This window comes from Gopherus flavomarginatus, chromosome 9, assembly GCF_025201925.1.
Source record: "Gopherus flavomarginatus isolate rGopFla2 chromosome 9, rGopFla2.mat.asm, whole genome shotgun sequence".
NCBI lineage: Eukaryota > Metazoa > Chordata > Testudines > Testudinidae > Gopherus > Gopherus flavomarginatus.
This window is the reverse complement of record NC_066625.1, coordinates 23,248,633-23,266,275: the sequence shown is the minus strand read 5'-3', so window position 1 is coordinate 23,266,275 and position 17,643 is coordinate 23,248,633. Positions and strand designations below refer to the sequence as shown.

Below are 17,643 nucleotides of genomic sequence, written 5' to 3'. Positions count from 1 at the left end.
CTGTGGGTGCTCCACTTCGGGTGTCGGTGCATCCCGGAGCCGTCTATCGGAGATTTACAATAGCAGTGTCCGCGCGTGCACAGTCGGTGTCTCGTGGTGCCATTGGTGCTGCATCTAGCACGCGCACAACCCAATCCCGCCAGTTTCTTCTTTACCACAGAGTCCTTCCTGCGAACTCCGAAGTAGAGGGGAGGAGGGTGGGAGACCCACAGGGACACACATCTTGAAGAACTCAGTTACTGCACAAGGTTAGTAACCTTCTCTTCTTCTTTGAGTGCTCTCCTTGTGGGTTCTCCATTTCAGGTGACTGTAGAGCAGTGCCCCTCAAAAGGGAAAAAAGGACTTCGCGTTTGAGTCATAAAGGTAAGTACGATTAGGCCAACTATGGCGTTAGCTCAGAAGTCTTAAGTAATTACATAGTGGTCAGTGAATGTGTGGACAGAAGCACAAGTGGCCACCCTGCAAATCTCTAATATCGGAACATTGTTTAGGAATGCTATCGAGGTTGAAACTGAGCATGTAGAATGAGCACTGATGTGCCCAGGCGGGTTCGTGTTTCGAATACAATAGCATTGTTGAATGCATGTGGAGATCCATTTTCACAGTCTCTGAGTGGACTGCTGGGAATGTTTTAAAATGGAATGCTCGGTAGTAGAAACAAAGTCTGGGAGATTCTCTGAAAGGTTTTGTTCTTTCCAAGTAAAAAGCTAATGCACGCCTAACGTCCAAAATATGCAAGATGGTCACTGTTGGATTCCTGTAAGGCTTGGGATAGAACATGGGAAGATGTATTGGTTGATTCATATGAAAGGATGATGTGACCTTTGGTAGAAGGTTGGGTGTGGTCGTAGCATGACCTAGTCTTTGAAGAATATTGTGTAGGAAGGATCGGCCATAAGAGCCCCATCTCACTTACCCATCTGGCAGAAGTAATAGAGACTAAAAAGGCCACTTTCATGGACAAATGAGGAGGGAACAGGTGGCTAGGGGTTCAAATGGTGGTCTGGTGAGGCATTTCAATACCAGACTGAGGTCCCAGGCCATAGTAGGTTGGGGAACCTCTAGGTACATGTTCTGGAGTCCCATGAGGATGCGTTTAATAATGGGGTGTGAGAAGATCAAGGTCCCATCAATCTCATGACGGAATGCTGTAATGGCTGCAAGATGGACTTTGATCAAGCTCATGGATAAACCTAAGCGTTTCCCCTCCAGTAGGTAACAGTGTAGTGGAGGCCGTCAAATGTTTTTCTTGATACCAGTAGGAGAATCTCTTCCATTTTTTAAGGTAAGTATTACGCGTGTTCACTTTCTTTCTGTTTAGTAATACATGTTTGACTTATTCCAAGCAGGCTAATTCGCCATGATGGAACTATTCAGGAGCCATGTTTGTAGGTGAATCTTTGGATTCAGGTGAAGAGTGTGATCATTGTCCAGAGACAGCTGGTCCAAGCGGCAAGGGAAAGCTTGAGGGACACATATTGCCATGCACAGCAGGTGAAGGTACCATGCCTGTTTGGGTCACTTCAGGACTATCAGGATGACCATGGCCTTGTCTAAACATATTTTGTGGATCACACATGAAATTAGAGGAATCGGGGGGGGAATGTGTACATGAGTTGTGCCTCCCATGTGATGATGAAGGTGTCCCCCAGTGATCATGGTCCCATTCCTGCTCTCAAGCAGAACACTGCATCTGTCTGCATCCCCAACAAACCACAAGTCAATGAGGGGAGTGCCCCACCGGTGAAATATGGATTGCAGGACTCCCCTGTTCATTTCCCATTCGTGGTCCAGAGAGAAGTACCTGCTCAACATGTCTGCCGTCAAATTCTGACAGATGGGAAAGTAGGAGGCCGAAATCTTTATGTTGTTTATGTTAACCAGTTCCACAGTTTCATGGCATCGGTGCATAGTGAGTGTGATTGAGCACCCCCTTGACGATTGATGCAAAACATACAGGCAATGTCGCTGATCATTATGCAGACTGATTAATTCCTTATGTGTAGTAGAAAATGTCTGCAGGCATTGTGTACTGCACATAACTAGTAAATTGATGTGCAAATGAGACTCCACAGGAAACCATTTGCCTTGAGTCATGTGCTGATGCACGTGGGCTCCCTAGCTTATCAGCGAGGCGTCCTTTATGATTACTATTGATGGAGGTTCCTGTTGGACCAGGATGCCCAGGCATACATTTTCTGGTTTTGTCCACCAGTGTATAGGCTGTGTTTGCTGCATATGTATGCTGAGCTCAACCAGCACATATGTAGTCTTGCATGTAGTAACAAAAACGTTGTGACTACCATGTGTCCTGACAGTTGTATGACAGTACGAGCCAGTATTTGGAGACTTAGTCTGACCTCCGAGATGAGGTTTGTCAGCATTATGAATCTGTTCAGAGGTAGGGATACCTTGGCCTCTGTGGCATTGAGATGTGCCCAGATGAAATCCAGTTGTTGAACAGAGATTAGAGTAGTTTTTCGTTCATTTATCTGTAGCTCTAGATCCCTGAAAAGTGTGATCGTCAACTGGACTGTGTCCAGTGCTTCTTGTTGAGTTGGACCTTTGAGAAGGCAATCGTCCAAGTATGAGAAGAACATTATCCCTTGTTTGTGTAGATGTGCTGCTACTGCTGCTAGAGTTTTGGAGAAGATACTTGGCGCAGTGGACAGGCCAAATGGTAATACTCTGTACTGGAAGTGGCCATGTCCTACTGTGAGTGGCAGGAATTTCCTGTGAGCGGGGTGTATGGTAATATGGAAATAAGCATCTTGGAAGTTGAGGTCAGAAAACCAGTTACCCTTCTGCAGCATTGGAACAATCATGCCCAGTGCGAACACCTTGAACTTGTTGAGTGCAAATGAACTTGTTGAGCTTCCTGAGGTTCAAGATAGGTCTCTACCCCCCATTCTTCTTCTGGGTCAGAAAGTAGTGGGATTAGTACCCCTTCTCCTTTTATTACAAAGTACCCGTTCTATGGCCCCTAATTGTAGAAGATGATTGACTTCTTATCATAACAGGTGCTTGTGAGAAGGGTCCATGAAGAGGGACAGGGAAGGGGGTACAGTAGGTGGTTGGGAGGTAAAAGGGATCATACTATCTCCCACACCCACTGGTCTGTGGTTATTGATGCCCAAATATGGTAAAATGGGTAAAGACGATGACCAAAGCATAGGGATGGATAAGGGTGTAAGCGCTGCCTGGTGAGAGAGGTCTCAAATCCAGGACCAAAACTGCTAAATTGTGGCTTGGGCAGAGCTGATTGAGAAGTCGACAGTTGAGATTGAGGTACTCTTCGTCGCTGCAACCATTGATGCTGTTGTTGATTCTCGTATTGCCGCTCTTGTTGTCAGTTAGAAAAGGAATCTCTGGTTCTCTAATAAGGCTGGTGGTATCTTCTCTTTGCAGGTGGAATATACAATCCTCAGAGTGTGAAGGATGGCTCAAGAATCCTTGTCTGTCTTGGTCGAGAACAACTTCTCTCAGTCAAAGGGCAGGCCTTCGACCTTGGTTTGGAGTTCCTTGGGAATGCCCCAGGATTGCAGCCAGGTTGCTTGGTGCATCACTGCAGTTGTGGCCATGGTTCTGGCTGCCATGTCAATTAGGTTCAGGGACTCTTGAAGAGCTGTGTGAGCGACAAGTTAGCCCTCATTTAGAATGGCCTTGCATTGTGCTTGTTGCTCCTCTGGAAACTCCTCAGTGAAAGAGCTCAATTTCCCATAGTTATAATTGTATTTTGCTAACAGAGCAGAATAATTGGTGACTCTGAATTGTAATGTCGCTGAGGAGTAAACTTTTTATCCAAAGAAGTTGAGCCTCTTGTGTTCCTTATCTTGTGGGGTGGATCAAAACTGTTGTTGTTTGCCTGGTTGATTAGCAGCATCAAACATGAAGGAGTTGGGAGGCAGGTGGGAGGAAGTTCACCCCTTTGGCGGAGTCTTAATATTAGTTCCTATCTGCCCTTTTGCATGTCGGCAGAATCAACCCAGGGTCTGCGAAATTGTCTCTGCTGGTTCCAGAATCACATATTTGATGAGCAGAGTGATCTTGGAAGTAGAATTTGTACCAGTTTGTGCTGGTTTGTCTGAACTGCCTCCAAGGGGATATCCTGGCTTTGGGTGATCCACCAAACAGTTCCTGGAACTGTTTGAAGTCAACTGCCAAGGTTAGCAGTGGTGGCATGTTTGCTTCATCCGAGGAGGAGGAGGAAGAATTGTGAGCAGGAGATGTAACTTCCTGATCTGTGCCTGTTTCAGTGTCATCTCCAACGTCCTTAGCCTTCTTTGGCTGCGGGATGGAGGACACGGGATTAGACCAGGTCACCCACGGCTCATAGAGGTGAGCTTAGAAGTAGGGTCCTCAGTAAGCTCATCAGGGTTCCCAATGTGCCCATTGCATTGGAAAGGCCATCGGTGGGGACATCCACAGCAGTTCGTACCAGGGTTGATCCTTCTGGTTGTAACAGTATTTGGGCCCCATATGGCTCCAGGATGGTCTTCGTTCGGTCATTGATGATGAGTGGTGTGGTGAAAAGGTGCCTGGCCCCTGCACATGATCATAGAATATCAGGTTTGGAAGGGACCTCAGGAGGTCATCTAGTCCAACTCCCTGCTCAAAGCAGGACCAATCCCCAACTAAATCATCCCAGCCAGGGCTTTGTCAAGCCTGACCTTAAAAATCTCTAAGGAAGAAGATCCCACCACCTTCCTAGGTAACCTATTCCAGTGCTTCACCACCCTCCTAGTCAAAAATTTTTTCCTAATATCCAACCTAAACCTCCCCCACTGCAACTTGAGACCATTACTCCTTGTCTTATCTGCTACCACTGAGAACAGTCTAGATCCATCCTCTTTGGAACCCCCTTTCAGGTAGTTGAAAACAGCTATCAAATCCTCCCTCAGTCTTCTCTTCTACAGACTAAATAATCCCAGTTCCCTCAGCCTCTCCTCATAAGTCATGTGCTCCAGACCCCTAATCATTTTTGTTGCCCTCCGCTGGATTCTTTCCAAATTTTCCATATCCTTCTTGTAGTGTGGGGCCCAAAACTAGACACAGTACTCCAGATGAGGTCTCACCAATGCCGAATAGAGGGGAATGATCACTTCCCTGGATCTGCTGGCAATGCTCCTACTTATACAACTCAAAATGCTGTTAGCCTTCTTGGCAACAAAGGCACACTGTTGACTTATATCCAGCTTTCCGCCCACTGTAACCCCTAAGTCCTTTTCTGCAGAACTGTTGCTTAGCGACTCAGTCCCTAGTCTGTAGCAGTTCTTCTATCCTAAGTTCAGGACTCTGCATATGCCCTTGTTGAACCTCATCAGATTTCTTTTGGCCCAATTCTATAATTTGTCTAGGTCCCCCTGTATCCTATCCCTACCCTCCAGCATATCTACCACTCCTCTCAGTTTAGTGTCATCTGCAGACTTGCTGAGGGTGCAATCCATGCCATTCTCCAGACCATTAATGAAGATATTGAACAAAACCAGCCCCAGGACCAACCCTTGGGACACTCCACTTGATACCGACTGCCAGCTAGACATGGAGCTATTGATAACTACCTGTTGAGCCTGATGATCTAGCCAGCTTTCTACCTACCTTATAGTCCATTCATCCAACCCATACTACTTTAACTTGCTGGCAAGAATACTGTGGGAGACGGTATCAAAAGCATTGCTAAAGACAAGGAATAATGCATCCAGTGCTTTTCCCTCATCCACAGAGCCAGTTATCTTGTCATAGAAGGCAATTAGGTTAGTCAGGCATGACTTGCCCTTGGTGAATCCATGCTGACTGTTCCTGATCACTTTCGTCTCCTCTAAGTGCTTCAAAATTGATTCCTTGAGGACCTGCTCCATGATTTTGCCAGGGATTGAGGTGAGGTTGACTGGCCTTCAGTTCCTTGGATCCTCCTCCTTCCCTTTTTTAAAGATGGGCTAATGTAGTGCCTTTTTCCAGTAATCTGGGACCTCCCCCTATCGCCAAGAGTTTTTAAAGATAATGGCCAACGGCTCTGCAATCACATCTACCAACTCCTTTAGCACCCTCGGATGCAGTGCATCCGACCCCATGAACTTGTGCTCGTCCAGCTTTTCTACATAGTCCTGAACCACTTCTTTCTCCACAGAGGGCTGGTCACCTCCTTCCCATATTGTGCTGCCCAGTGCAGTAGGCTGGCAGCTGACCTTTTTCGTGAAGACAGAGGCTAAAAAAGCACTGAGTACATTAGCTTTTTCTACATCCTCTGTCACTAGGGTGCCTCCCTCATTCAGTAAGGGGCCCACATTTTCCCTGACCACCTTCTTGTTGCTAACATACCTGAAGAAATCCTTCTTGTTACCCTTAACATCTCTTGCTAGCTGCAACTCCAAGTGTGAGCTGACCTTCCTGATTTCAGTCCTGCATGCTTGAGCAATATTTTTATACTCCTCCCTGATCAATTGTCCAATTTTCCACTTCTTGTAAGCTTCTTTTTTGTGTTTAAGATCAGCAAGGATTTCACTGTTAAGCCAAGCTGCTCATCTGCCATATTTACAATTCTTTCTATACATCGGGATGGTTTGTTCCTGCAACCTCAATAAGGATTATTTAAAATACAGCCAGCTCCCCTGGACTCCTTTCCCCTTCATGTTATTCTTCCAGGGGATCCTGCCCATCAGTTCCCTGAGGGCATCAAAGTCCAGGATCCATATTCTGCTGCTCTCCTTTCTTTCTCGTGTCTGAATCCTGAATTCAACCATTTCATGGTCATTGCCTCCCAGATTCCCATCCACTTTTGCTTCCCCTGCTAATTCTTCTCTGTTTGTGAGCAGCAAGACAAGAAGAGCTGTGCCCCTAGTTGGTTCCTTCAGCACTTGCACCAGGAAATTGGATGATCATCATCATCTTCACTAGACAAATGTAAAGCTACCTGAGAAGTCTGGGGATCACTGCTATAGAGTTCAGGGAACCCTCAGTATTGAGCAAAGGGGACCGTGGTGCCAAAGAGATAGCCAAGGCTCTCTGTTGCAGCAGATTCTGTGGCATTTCAGTTGGCCATACCATCAGTGCCAATGGGGGTGCTCTCGTCGGTGCCACCAGGTGTTTTGGCAGTTTAATCAGTGTGGTTGGTGCTGATTTAGCTTTCTCTACTGGTGACAACAGTGATGTTGGTGCCAGAGGAGGAGGTATGTTGCCAGAGGAGACACTCTGTATCAAGTTCCTCACCGGTGAGGTCAGTGCCATGGAGGAGGCATGTCTTCATCTGTGCCTCAACTCCATCTCCTTTGCTCGGCACTCAGCTGTGCCAGAGGTACAACTCAAACATGTGTCAGCATTGAGGGTACTAACCTGGCAGGAGACCGCTGTTATTTCTGCAGTGTTCTCTGCAGAGAGGTCTGTGCACTCTTCCTCGGTCTTTTAGAGGAAGGCATGTCTCCTGTCCCTGAGAGGGGTGTGCCTGGAGAGGTGGTCTGCGGGTAGATCTCAGGTTGGAGAGATTTCTTCCTCAAGATCATTTTGAGGCAGATAGCCCAGTCACACCAGGCTCTGACCTTCAGATTGCTACAGTCAGCGGCAGCTCCAGGCACCAGCACTCCAAGTGTGTGGCTGGGGTGGCAAGCCGCAGGGGGTACCCTGGCAGTCCCTGCGAGGGCAGCTGTCAGGCAGCCTTCGGTGGCTTGCCTGCAGGAGGTCTGCCGGTCCTGTGGATTCGGCGGCAATTCAGCGGTGGGTATGCCGAAGCTGCGGGACCGGCAGACCTCCCGCAGGCAAGCTGCCAAAGTCAGCCTGACTGCCATGCTTGGGGCAGCAAAAAAGCTAGAGCGCTCTGGCTACAGTGGATGCATTTTTGTGGTATACGCGCCTCCCTGAGACCCCTTACACATGACTGCCTGTCAGAAATGGGCATTGCTTCACAGCAGGAGCTGCATCACTTAAAGCCTGGGGAGCCAGGCATCTCTGACAGTTTCCCCACACCGGGGTTGGTTAACCATGGGGAGGGTAAAATAGGGAGAAGTAAAGTAAAAAAAATTAAATAAAACTAACACTAACTATGATTTTCTAATTCTTTAAATAACTATTTAAACTACTATTTCTAAAAGTATGGGAAGAGTTGTGAACACTGCCCCAGAACCCTGTCTTCAGACAAGGATGGTTGATAAGAAACTGGAAGGGTCAGGTCATGTGCAAGCTAGACGCAGCACCACAAGATATCTACCGTGCAGACGCAACACTGATACCGTAAATCTCTGATTGATGGTGCTGGGACGCTCTGACACATGAAGTGGAGTACCTACAGGGACAGAACTCAAAGAAGCAGCAACAGATTTATAATCTGCCCATTATGGCATGACATGCAAAACCCAAGTGTTCGGCCATTTTTCACACAGTCAACTGGCTTGCGTCACACACTGGCAGGTTTGAAGATTGTGAGGTATATTTGTATACAGACTACAAATGTCCTAGTACATTAAATGTCACAACTGGTACAACAAATAACCATTAAAACTTTGCACACTTTGTGATCAGTGCTGGGACTACAACATGTGTGCTCATGAGGTAGTGTCCAAGTGTGGGAAATAGCAGAAGGCTCAAAATTAGGTTTTGGAGGACAGGAACAATAGCTGTTCTCTAGGACAGATGGATTAAAGGCAGAGAAGGTTCTCCTGGGCCAGAAACTAAGGAAGAAACAGTAGCCTGGCAGTGATTATAGAAATAAGAAGGGAAGATGAGTTGGTGGGATGGAGCGAAAGAGATCATCTCAGATGCATTAATATGGAGGCAGGAAAAAGCCAAGTCACCAAACATAAGATTAAGCAGCTAAAATATTGAGAACAATCTATGCTGCCTGCAGCTACTGGAGCCTATTTGTTTGTGGTACCAAATTGCTACTCATGCTAATTTAACTTTGTTGAACTGGGACGTTAAATAAAGCAGTATTGTACAGCTGCTCTGAAATCTCCAGTGTTGTTGTTTCCTCCAGAAGAGATAATACAGTAATAAAGGAGATAATACAGTAATAAGAAGGAGAGAACAAGAGCAGTACATGAAGATGGAGAAGCATTCATCATGTTCTATCAATAATGAGTCCTATTTTTTCATATGTCATAGGTGCCGCACACAGTAACATCTACATTTCTCCTCTCTTTGCCATTACAGTTCTGTTGTATTCCTCTTGCTTCCCTCATAGCCTGGTTATTGTCTGGATGTGTGCCACTTTTGTTACCATACAAACCAAAGGACAACATACCTGCAACTCAATCCTGTCTTCTATTCTCAGTGCCTTGAGCACCTCTACATTATGTGTGAGCTTGTAGTTAATAGACACATGGTCCAGCTTCCGAATAAAGCTCAATTCTTCTGTAATCTGTTTTGTCAGCACAAAATATGTTATCACTTGTATGTAGTGCATCTCCAGTACACACTGCATAGTGACCAATCAAAACCATCATTTCTACTGCATTAGAGAAAACATTTCATAATGGATATCATAACACTTGTTTACGTTATAAATAGAATGTGGGTTTTGTCATACTTACTGTTTTTCTAAAAACTAGAGGGAATGTAATAGTGATGGCACAAAGAAAAGACTCTTAAAAATGAACAGTTTTGGTATACCTTTGGAGATGGGCATTCTGGATCATTCCTGACATCAAATGCATTGTTGTAAGAGATAGTGCAGTTCGAAAGATTGAAAAAAGTGTATTGGGGACTGGGCAACCCAGAAGGTTAGGGCTCAATCTGCACTCAGTGAAGTCTATGAGAATCTTTCCATAAATGTAAAGGACATTGGTTTGGGGGCCCTAGGCCCGATTTAAAACCGACTAGAGTCAATGAAAAAACTCCCATTGACTTAATGGGCTTTAGATCGGGCTCTTAATTAGTTAGACTTTCTATTTAAGAATATGGATAAATATCCAAGGTGAGTCACAGTAGTCTCGTGAATGGTCTCATGCTATTACTGAGTGGGCATGTGTCTGTGGTGCAATGATTTTCAAGCCTTCTTTAAGTGTAGCTTGTAAGGCCATGAAAAAGCCCATGCATAGCATATCTTTTAATGCATCATCCATAGTTCTAACAAGGCTCCCTCTGTCACCTATTCAAAATGAAAAAAATAACGGTCACCAAATCAGCTCCATGTTTCTAACCTTTCCTCTGAACAATAGGTATGTGGAGACACTTACTTGTTTGCCGTCCACACTAAACTGAATGAATCTTTTATAGAGGTCACCATTTTTTTCTGAAGTCACATCCACTAATGTTCTTGCAGGAATGCCAAGGTCAACGGCTCCTTGGATATTATGAGTTATCACGCCATCCAGCTCTTGTTTGTCCTGTTAACAATTTAACACACACAAAGGTTTAAAATATGATATTCTTCTCAGTGTGTGTAAAAGAGCTTAGCCCTTGCAGTTTATACACAGCTCAAAGGACAACTCAGTGAGTCTAGGTCTCCTCATACTCTGGTGTAAATTAGACATAATTGTATTGAAGTTAATAGCATTATACTATTTGTACTCTTCTATCTAGCAATATCTGACAACAAGAAAAGCTACAACCGCCATAATTTTATTGTGGCATTGAATAAAGAAATAGAAGATGATTGAACTAGCCACTGCCCTTTCAAGTTGCACTGTTAAACACAGAGTTCACTTTATTAATCAGAAACCTTTTATTTCTCCTATTATGTGCATTGCTATAGACTTTTATGACTATTATAGTAGGAGGAGATATACTGCATCTAGTCTGATGTTAGCTTCTGTATCATTGTATTGAGCATGATATTTACTGTCCAAATATAATTAAAGCCATAATAGCACAATATAAAAACAAACAAATCTTCAAGGAACATAAATAAGTAATCAAGAAACTTGAGGTGGGCTGTATTATATTATTCGTAGCATTTGACTTGCTGTACATTATAGCAGTGAACTGTTCAATTATCTAAATCACATGCTGGACTTTAATGTTGCCTCAAACTATATCTTTGTCCATTACTTCACAATTGATCAAAGACAAAATTTCAGTTTCCCTACCTGTTTTTCCTAATAATAAAACAGCAGTTTGCAAGTATGAGTCACACTTCACCCCACACTCATTCCAATAATCAGCATGATACTTACGTTAGTGGCTTTTAGTATAAGAAGGCCCTGTAATGTACTTTCATCAACAATTATTAGCATTTGTGAATCTAGGTTCATTCTATCTATCAGGATGTAGCCTGATCCATCAATTTTTATTGGTGTTCCAAGCTCCTGCAATAAATAAAATAAACAATCCACTTGAAAATGACTTGCTGTAGCATCTTTTATGTTTATGTAACTTCTTTGCCCCTTAATAAGTGGACTCTGTGGCATCTGGCTGGAAGACTAGTAAATCAGACAGCATGACTGTATCATGCACGGTAAATATCAGAAACCTTTTACAAACAGTAAAGAGAGCATATACAATGCTTCTTCCTCCTGCCTGTTTTAAAATGTTTGCTTATACTTTAGTATGTGGTATAGCGTAAATAGGGCACAAGATAATGTGGAAACCTCTCGACTACTTTATGTCAGATTCAGTGTTGTGACATAATGCAGCCATAGATTCAGTGAAGCCAAGTTTACAGCTGCTTTGCATGGCAGTGGTGCAAAGCGGCCAGAATGTCCTGGTAAATCTGGCCTCATTCAGTGATAACATATTTCCAAAACTTTCCACCTTCACCTCTTCATTCCATCTCCTACCTACCTGGAAGCACTGTGGTTTATGGCAGTGTTTCTCAAACTGGGGTCGCCACTTGTGTAGGGAAAGCCCCTGGCGGGCCGGGCCAGTTTGTTTACCTACCCTGTCCGCAGGTCCGGCCGATTGCAGCTCCCACTGGCCGCGGATCACTGCTCCAGGCCAATCGAAGCTGCTGGAAGCGGCGCAGGCAGAGGGACTTACTGGCTGCTGCTTCCAGGAGCTCCCATTGACCCGCAGCGGCGAACTGCAGCCAGTGGGAGCCATAATCAGCTGGACCTGCAGATGAGGCAGGTAAACAAACTGGCCCGGCCCACCAGGGGCTCTCCCTACACGAGGCAACCCCAGTTTGAGAAACACTGGTCTATGGGATCTAGGCTCATAGTACAAAAATGTAGGACTGCATTAGGATTTTCCATAAAGGACTGTGCTATCTATCACTTAGCTTAGCTGCCATTTTTACTAGGAGTCTGATTCTCTTCACCCACAGCATACGGATGTAAATGCATCCACATGGTGCAGGACAGTAAGGTGCTGCCAAGTCCAGAGTGGCAGTGTTTTGCATTCACTTCACACAGGTGTATATGGCTAACAAAGTGTTGGGGCAATGAAGAATCAGGCCTCTGGGGTTTTTAAAGGTGGACATTTCTCTTCTCTTCCCTACCCCTTTCCCCCCCCCTCATTTCTTCTGCCCAGGAGAGGTGTCAGCTTGCCCTCAAGCTCTCTTTTTGCGAGCAATCCTACCTGAAGAGATGGGGTGGGTCTTTGTCACTGCAGCTGCATAGTACAAAAATCATCATTCAATTTTCATTTCATACATGGTGGGTGGAATTCACCATCTATAACCAGTGGGTGGAGTCACCAATGCTGCAGGTACCACTGATAAAGGCATGGATAGCTATGTAGTGAGCAGACATACCCGTGTGGATGGCAAAGCTTGGCTCCTTGCCAGCTCCACATTGCCCTTTTGATGTAAGATGGTTTAGAAATAGGCCAGGGGTGAGGCAAGGTCATTGCAGTTACTGACTGCAATAACATGGATCCTGTGGCCACAAACTCCAAAATTAGGACCTATGCAGAGTTGTAATTTCCACTGAAGGTCAAGGATTGGAATAGAGGCAGTAGACATGCTACGGAGCTGCACCCATAGGTTATAGAGGGTTGCTTCTATCCCCTCCAATCCCCTGTTTAGGTACCTAGACAGAGTCTATTTACTTTGACTACAAGTAATGCAGTGGGGTAAATGCCATCCAATGTGAAGAGCCTATTTGTACTATGGGCTTAATTTTGTGTCTGTTAAATTAATAGAAACATTTCCACTAAGTTTAATAATGCAGGATTAGGCCCCATACTTGCTGGTAGTTGCACTGATTTCCTTCATACGAAGTTGGCTGGAATCAGAACTGATACTGTTCTTTAAGTTATTCTGCTTTTAAAAACTATTCCAAAGCAACAGACATTCTCCAAATGAAAAGGTGCTGCATAATTTCTAGGACCACTAAGCCCAGAGTAGGGTCCACAACTGCACAATTATACCGGGTACTAAAAAAAGAATATTTATGTATATACAGGGATGGAACTTCCCACTTTGGAGAGAAAAATGTTTTAGTGCTGCTTAGGCATCCTTACCTGATTCATAGATTCATAGACTTAAGGTCAGAAGGGACCACTGATGATAAACCGTTGTGGAGAAGATATAATTTTTTAGGGCTAAATATCTGCTCATGTTCATTTTCTCCAACTAATGGCTACACTGTGAAGGTTCATAGAATGACAGTCCCTCAAGCAGTGATTAATTACAAAATAAATGGAAACCTATTGCATTTATTGACTAATAAGCTAAAGGTGAGAGTAGCAGGACAGGGCCCAGACACAGTATATGATTGCAATATATCTCGACAGATTTAGGGTTTTACGTCGGAATGACACAGATGAAGAATTCTCACAAAAAATAAAATACAAATGAATTAACTGGCTGATACTACTGGGATATTTGCTTCCTTATTCTTTTCTGCTGTGACAGTCACAGCACCCTTGTTTTATCATCCTGCCAGAAACACATTTGCTTAGAAACATAGTACTGATTGATACATACCACACTATGATATGTGAAACACAGCAATAGTTTCATGTACTAAGATATGGAAGCAACCAGAATTGCTTGAAAATTTTTCAGCAAAAGAATTTTTTTGTTGAAAAAAATGGCTTATTTAAAAAAAAATCAAACTTTTTTGCTCTCCCCAAACACCTCTCCTTGAATTTTCAGGTTTTCCTCCCTGCGTCCCCCAAAACTTCCTTTTTTTTTTACAGTGGAAAAAAGGAAAAAATGAAAATTTCAATTTCCAGAAACTTTGGTATAATTTCCAACCCCACTCCCTCCCCCAAAACATTTTTGAAAACTTTCAAACAAACTGTAGTGGATATGGAGCTGCTATGTAATAATCTAAGAATACTGATCTATAATAATTTTATGAATACTGTGTGTGACCTGGTCAGTGAGGCAAATTAACTGTATTACTATATGGGCTTCTTAAACTTTCCTATATGAATATATTAATCTAGCTTAACAGGGGGCGGTTGGAAAAACAAGTAGGAAAGAAACACAATGGATCTAGACATATAACTTCCCAACAAACACTTTCGGGGCAATTACCAGACAATTGCTTACTTCCAGGCTCCAGCCAGTGCTGGGAACTAAGAGATCAATCAAAGGGCTATAAACAATTTAAAATTACCTGTTTCCTTAGAAGGGAGGTGATCAGAGAACTGGCCAAAATGTTTTCAGCATAATTTGCTCATTTGTTGAAGTTCAAATGTTTTTCAGAGTCTTTCGACAAAGTTCCTCCAGAAACCAGGCACAATCTTGACAGGGCCCTGCCTGCCAGGTTTTAAAAACTGCTTGGTTTCCTGTCAGCCCTCTGTGCAGACTGCCTTGGAGTCAGGGGCAATTTTTTGTTTGTTTGTTTGTTTTAACTCTGTTTCTCTCTGCTAGCTAAGTTTCTATGGACAAATAAATCATACTTGTTTTTGATGAAGCTGTCCTGAGTCACTGCATTTCATACTAGTCACAGACTTCCAGAGAGGATTCTATATGGTAGTTGGATCCAAACATAGCTGTGCCATTTGATTAAATACAATTGTGAAACAAGGGGAGTTGTAGCTTGTGATCCAGTCTAATGTGAGGTGAGCTATGGGTTCTATTCTGGGAGAAATGCAGGTAGAGGCCTGTCACTTGGAAGGAATGCCCATGGACAGATGGGGGAAGAGATCATGGTGCAGTCCAAATTGGAACCAGATCACAAACATTTTTTGGGGGAAAATTATACATGGATTTTTTAGTTTTTCAACCAGCCCTTTAAATCACTCATTTCTAACACTACAGTATGTGGCAACTATTGGTAAATACTGACTTTTTAAATCTGTGATTTCTAAGCAACCAGGGTTTTTTAATCAGTCTATCAGCGATCTCAATTTTCTATAAAGATGCATGGAAATTTCCATAGCTTGAAATTATCTGATTAGTATTGTATTTACATTTTGTCTCCACGGGTGATTTGGATATTTTTTACCCAGTTTGGGACATGTTTTTTAGCAGTGCTGAGCAACCACAACTACAGCCAAAGCCAATGTGAGAACTCGGTACTTCTGAAGATCAGCACCTGAGGTGATTTTACTGTTGTCCTTTACAAAGTAAATACCAAGTGTGACAAAGTTCCTCCTCTACCTTGGTGGGTCCTTGGCAGATTTGCACACCTCAGTGATCTTCCCATCTGGTGGAACCCACCGTCTGGGTCAACCCCTCCTGTGTCTGATCAGGAGTTAGGAGGTTTGGGGGGGAGGGGGGGAACCTGGGCCCACCCTGTACTCTGGGTTCCAGCCCAGGGCCCTGCGGATTGCAGCTGCCTATAGTGCCTCCTGTAACAGCTGCATGACAGCTACAAATCCCTGGGCTACTTTCCCATGGCCTCCTCCAAACACCTTCTTTATCCTCACCACAGGACCTTCCTCCTGGTGTCTGATAACACTTGTACTCCTTAGTCCTCCAGCAGCACACCCTCTCACCTCCTTGCACCTCTTGCTTCCACCTCCTCACAAACCCACCACAAACTGAAGTGAGCTCCTTTTTAAACCCAGGCCCCCTGATTAGCCTGCCTTGATTGGCTGCAGGTGTTCTAATCAGCCTGTCTGCCTTAATTGGTTCTAGCAGGTTCCTGATTACTCTAGTGCAGCCCCTGCTCTGGTCACTCAGGGAACAGAAAACTACTCATCCAGTGACTAGTATATTTGCCCCCTACCAGACTCCTGCACCCCGCTGGTCTGGGTCTGTCACACAAGGTATTTTAAAGTAAATATCCACAGACAGTACGGGCCAAATTATACAAATCCATTCACTTTGGGGTGCAAGTCAGGGCAGAATTTGGCTCTGTGTCCTGTGATAGTATTGCTACAGTGTTTTTGACTCCAAGAGTGGAACATTATTTTTTATACACTCAGAAAGGAGCATGGAGTCCCTACAGGATTCATTTTTGTTACATTAGCATCATCTAAATTTCTTTATAGCAAAGTCCTGGCTCTGCTCCCACTGACATCATTAGCTAATCCTGTACTGAGCCCTGTGTTAGAACTAGCTGCAGCTAGTAACAAGTAAAAGCAGTTATCTTACTTCATCTTTTTTATGCCAGGCAGTACCTGCATTGTTTTGCATTTGTTCTCCATAAGCATTTTCCACTGAAGTTTGTTTTCCACTTGAAGGTCCCCATTGGCTTGAAGTTCACAAGAGCCTGATTTCAATTCTATGTCAATACTATATTTTAACTCTTTTCCTGCCATGATGGACAACTTGTTTTCTCCTGGTATTTCCTTCAGCTGAGGCAGTTCATGACTGAATTCAATTTCCACTGTGACCTTTGGCTGGCACTTTGTTATCACTTTCAGATGGGCAGACTTGCCATCTGTTTTGAGGGTACAGAGAAGTTCTGCTTGGCAGCCATCCCTCTGAATAGATCCAATGAGCTGCGACTGAACCGGGATATTGAGATCCTATCAAGAGACAAATATCCTTTTGGATTATAAATTCACTTTGAGACTTGGATTTACCTTTTCCCCCATCAGCTCATGGGACATGAGATGGTCACATTAAAAAATTCAGAGACAAAACCTGAAGTCTTTATGGAGCCATTTACTCAGGCAAAATTGCCACTGCAGCCATTGAAGTGGGAGTTTTGTCTGAGTAAAGACTGAAAAAGGACTTTGGGATTTGGCCCCTAGAATTTACTTACAACTCTTTTACAGATAGTATAAAGTCTTTAAATTACAAAAATTCAAAACTTCCTAGTTCCTCAGTCTAGGAAAGTTTATTGACCATCCCTTGTTTAATTCAGTCCAGAACCATTTGGAATTTTGAGAATACACTCATCTGCATAAAAACAGATAAGTTTTTTCATGTGGGATTCTATGCAACTGATGGAAAAAATGGAAAAACAATTTTGCAAAACCAATTGAAATTCCAAAGCTGCTTCTGCATGGTTTTCATGGTTCAAAACTGAATATTTTTTTTCAAAAGTTTTCAGGAAAAAATATTTTAAAAATGTTAATATTTTGAATTTTAGGTTTTCATCTTTCTATCACTGAAGGCAACACAGTGAATGGTAGCAATTTTCTGCCTTTTTTCTTTTTGACACCGAATAGCCTTTTTAAAAGAAGTTCATGTTGGAAAAATTAATGGCAAAAATATGAATAATTAGAAATAACCCACAAAAAGCCCCAGGAATCATCCTTTCTAATACATTCAGTGGGGATACAAAGGAAAAACCCAAAATTTCAATATTTCTTGATTGAAGGGAAAAAAAACCTGAACTCTTTTGAAAGAAACAAAAACTTTTGACAACCTCTGCTGGAGCATGGCGTTCAAACCTTGCCATAGTGGCAACAGGCAATAATTTT

At 43.5% G+C, this 17,643-nt stretch overlaps 1 protein-coding gene across 2 annotated transcripts in view; it reads right to left on the bottom strand.

The window, feature by feature from the left end:
• The window catches only part of LOC127057570 (uncharacterized), a 188,997-nt gene that overhangs the window by 44,837 nt on the left and 126,517 nt on the right, over nucleotides 1-17,643 (bottom strand). For both annotated transcript variants that reach the window (XM_050966400.1, XM_050966401.1), the window contains exons 45-48: nucleotides 16,390-16,740; nucleotides 11,103-11,234; nucleotides 10,164-10,313; nucleotides 9,230-9,346 (exon numbers count right to left, since the gene is read on the bottom strand). In XM_050966400.1, the coding sequence (XP_050822357.1) occupies nucleotides 9,230-9,346; nucleotides 10,164-10,313; nucleotides 11,103-11,234; nucleotides 16,390-16,740 (750 nt within the window). The remainder of the gene's footprint in view (nucleotides 1-9,229; nucleotides 9,347-10,163; nucleotides 10,314-11,102; nucleotides 11,235-16,389; nucleotides 16,741-17,643) is intronic.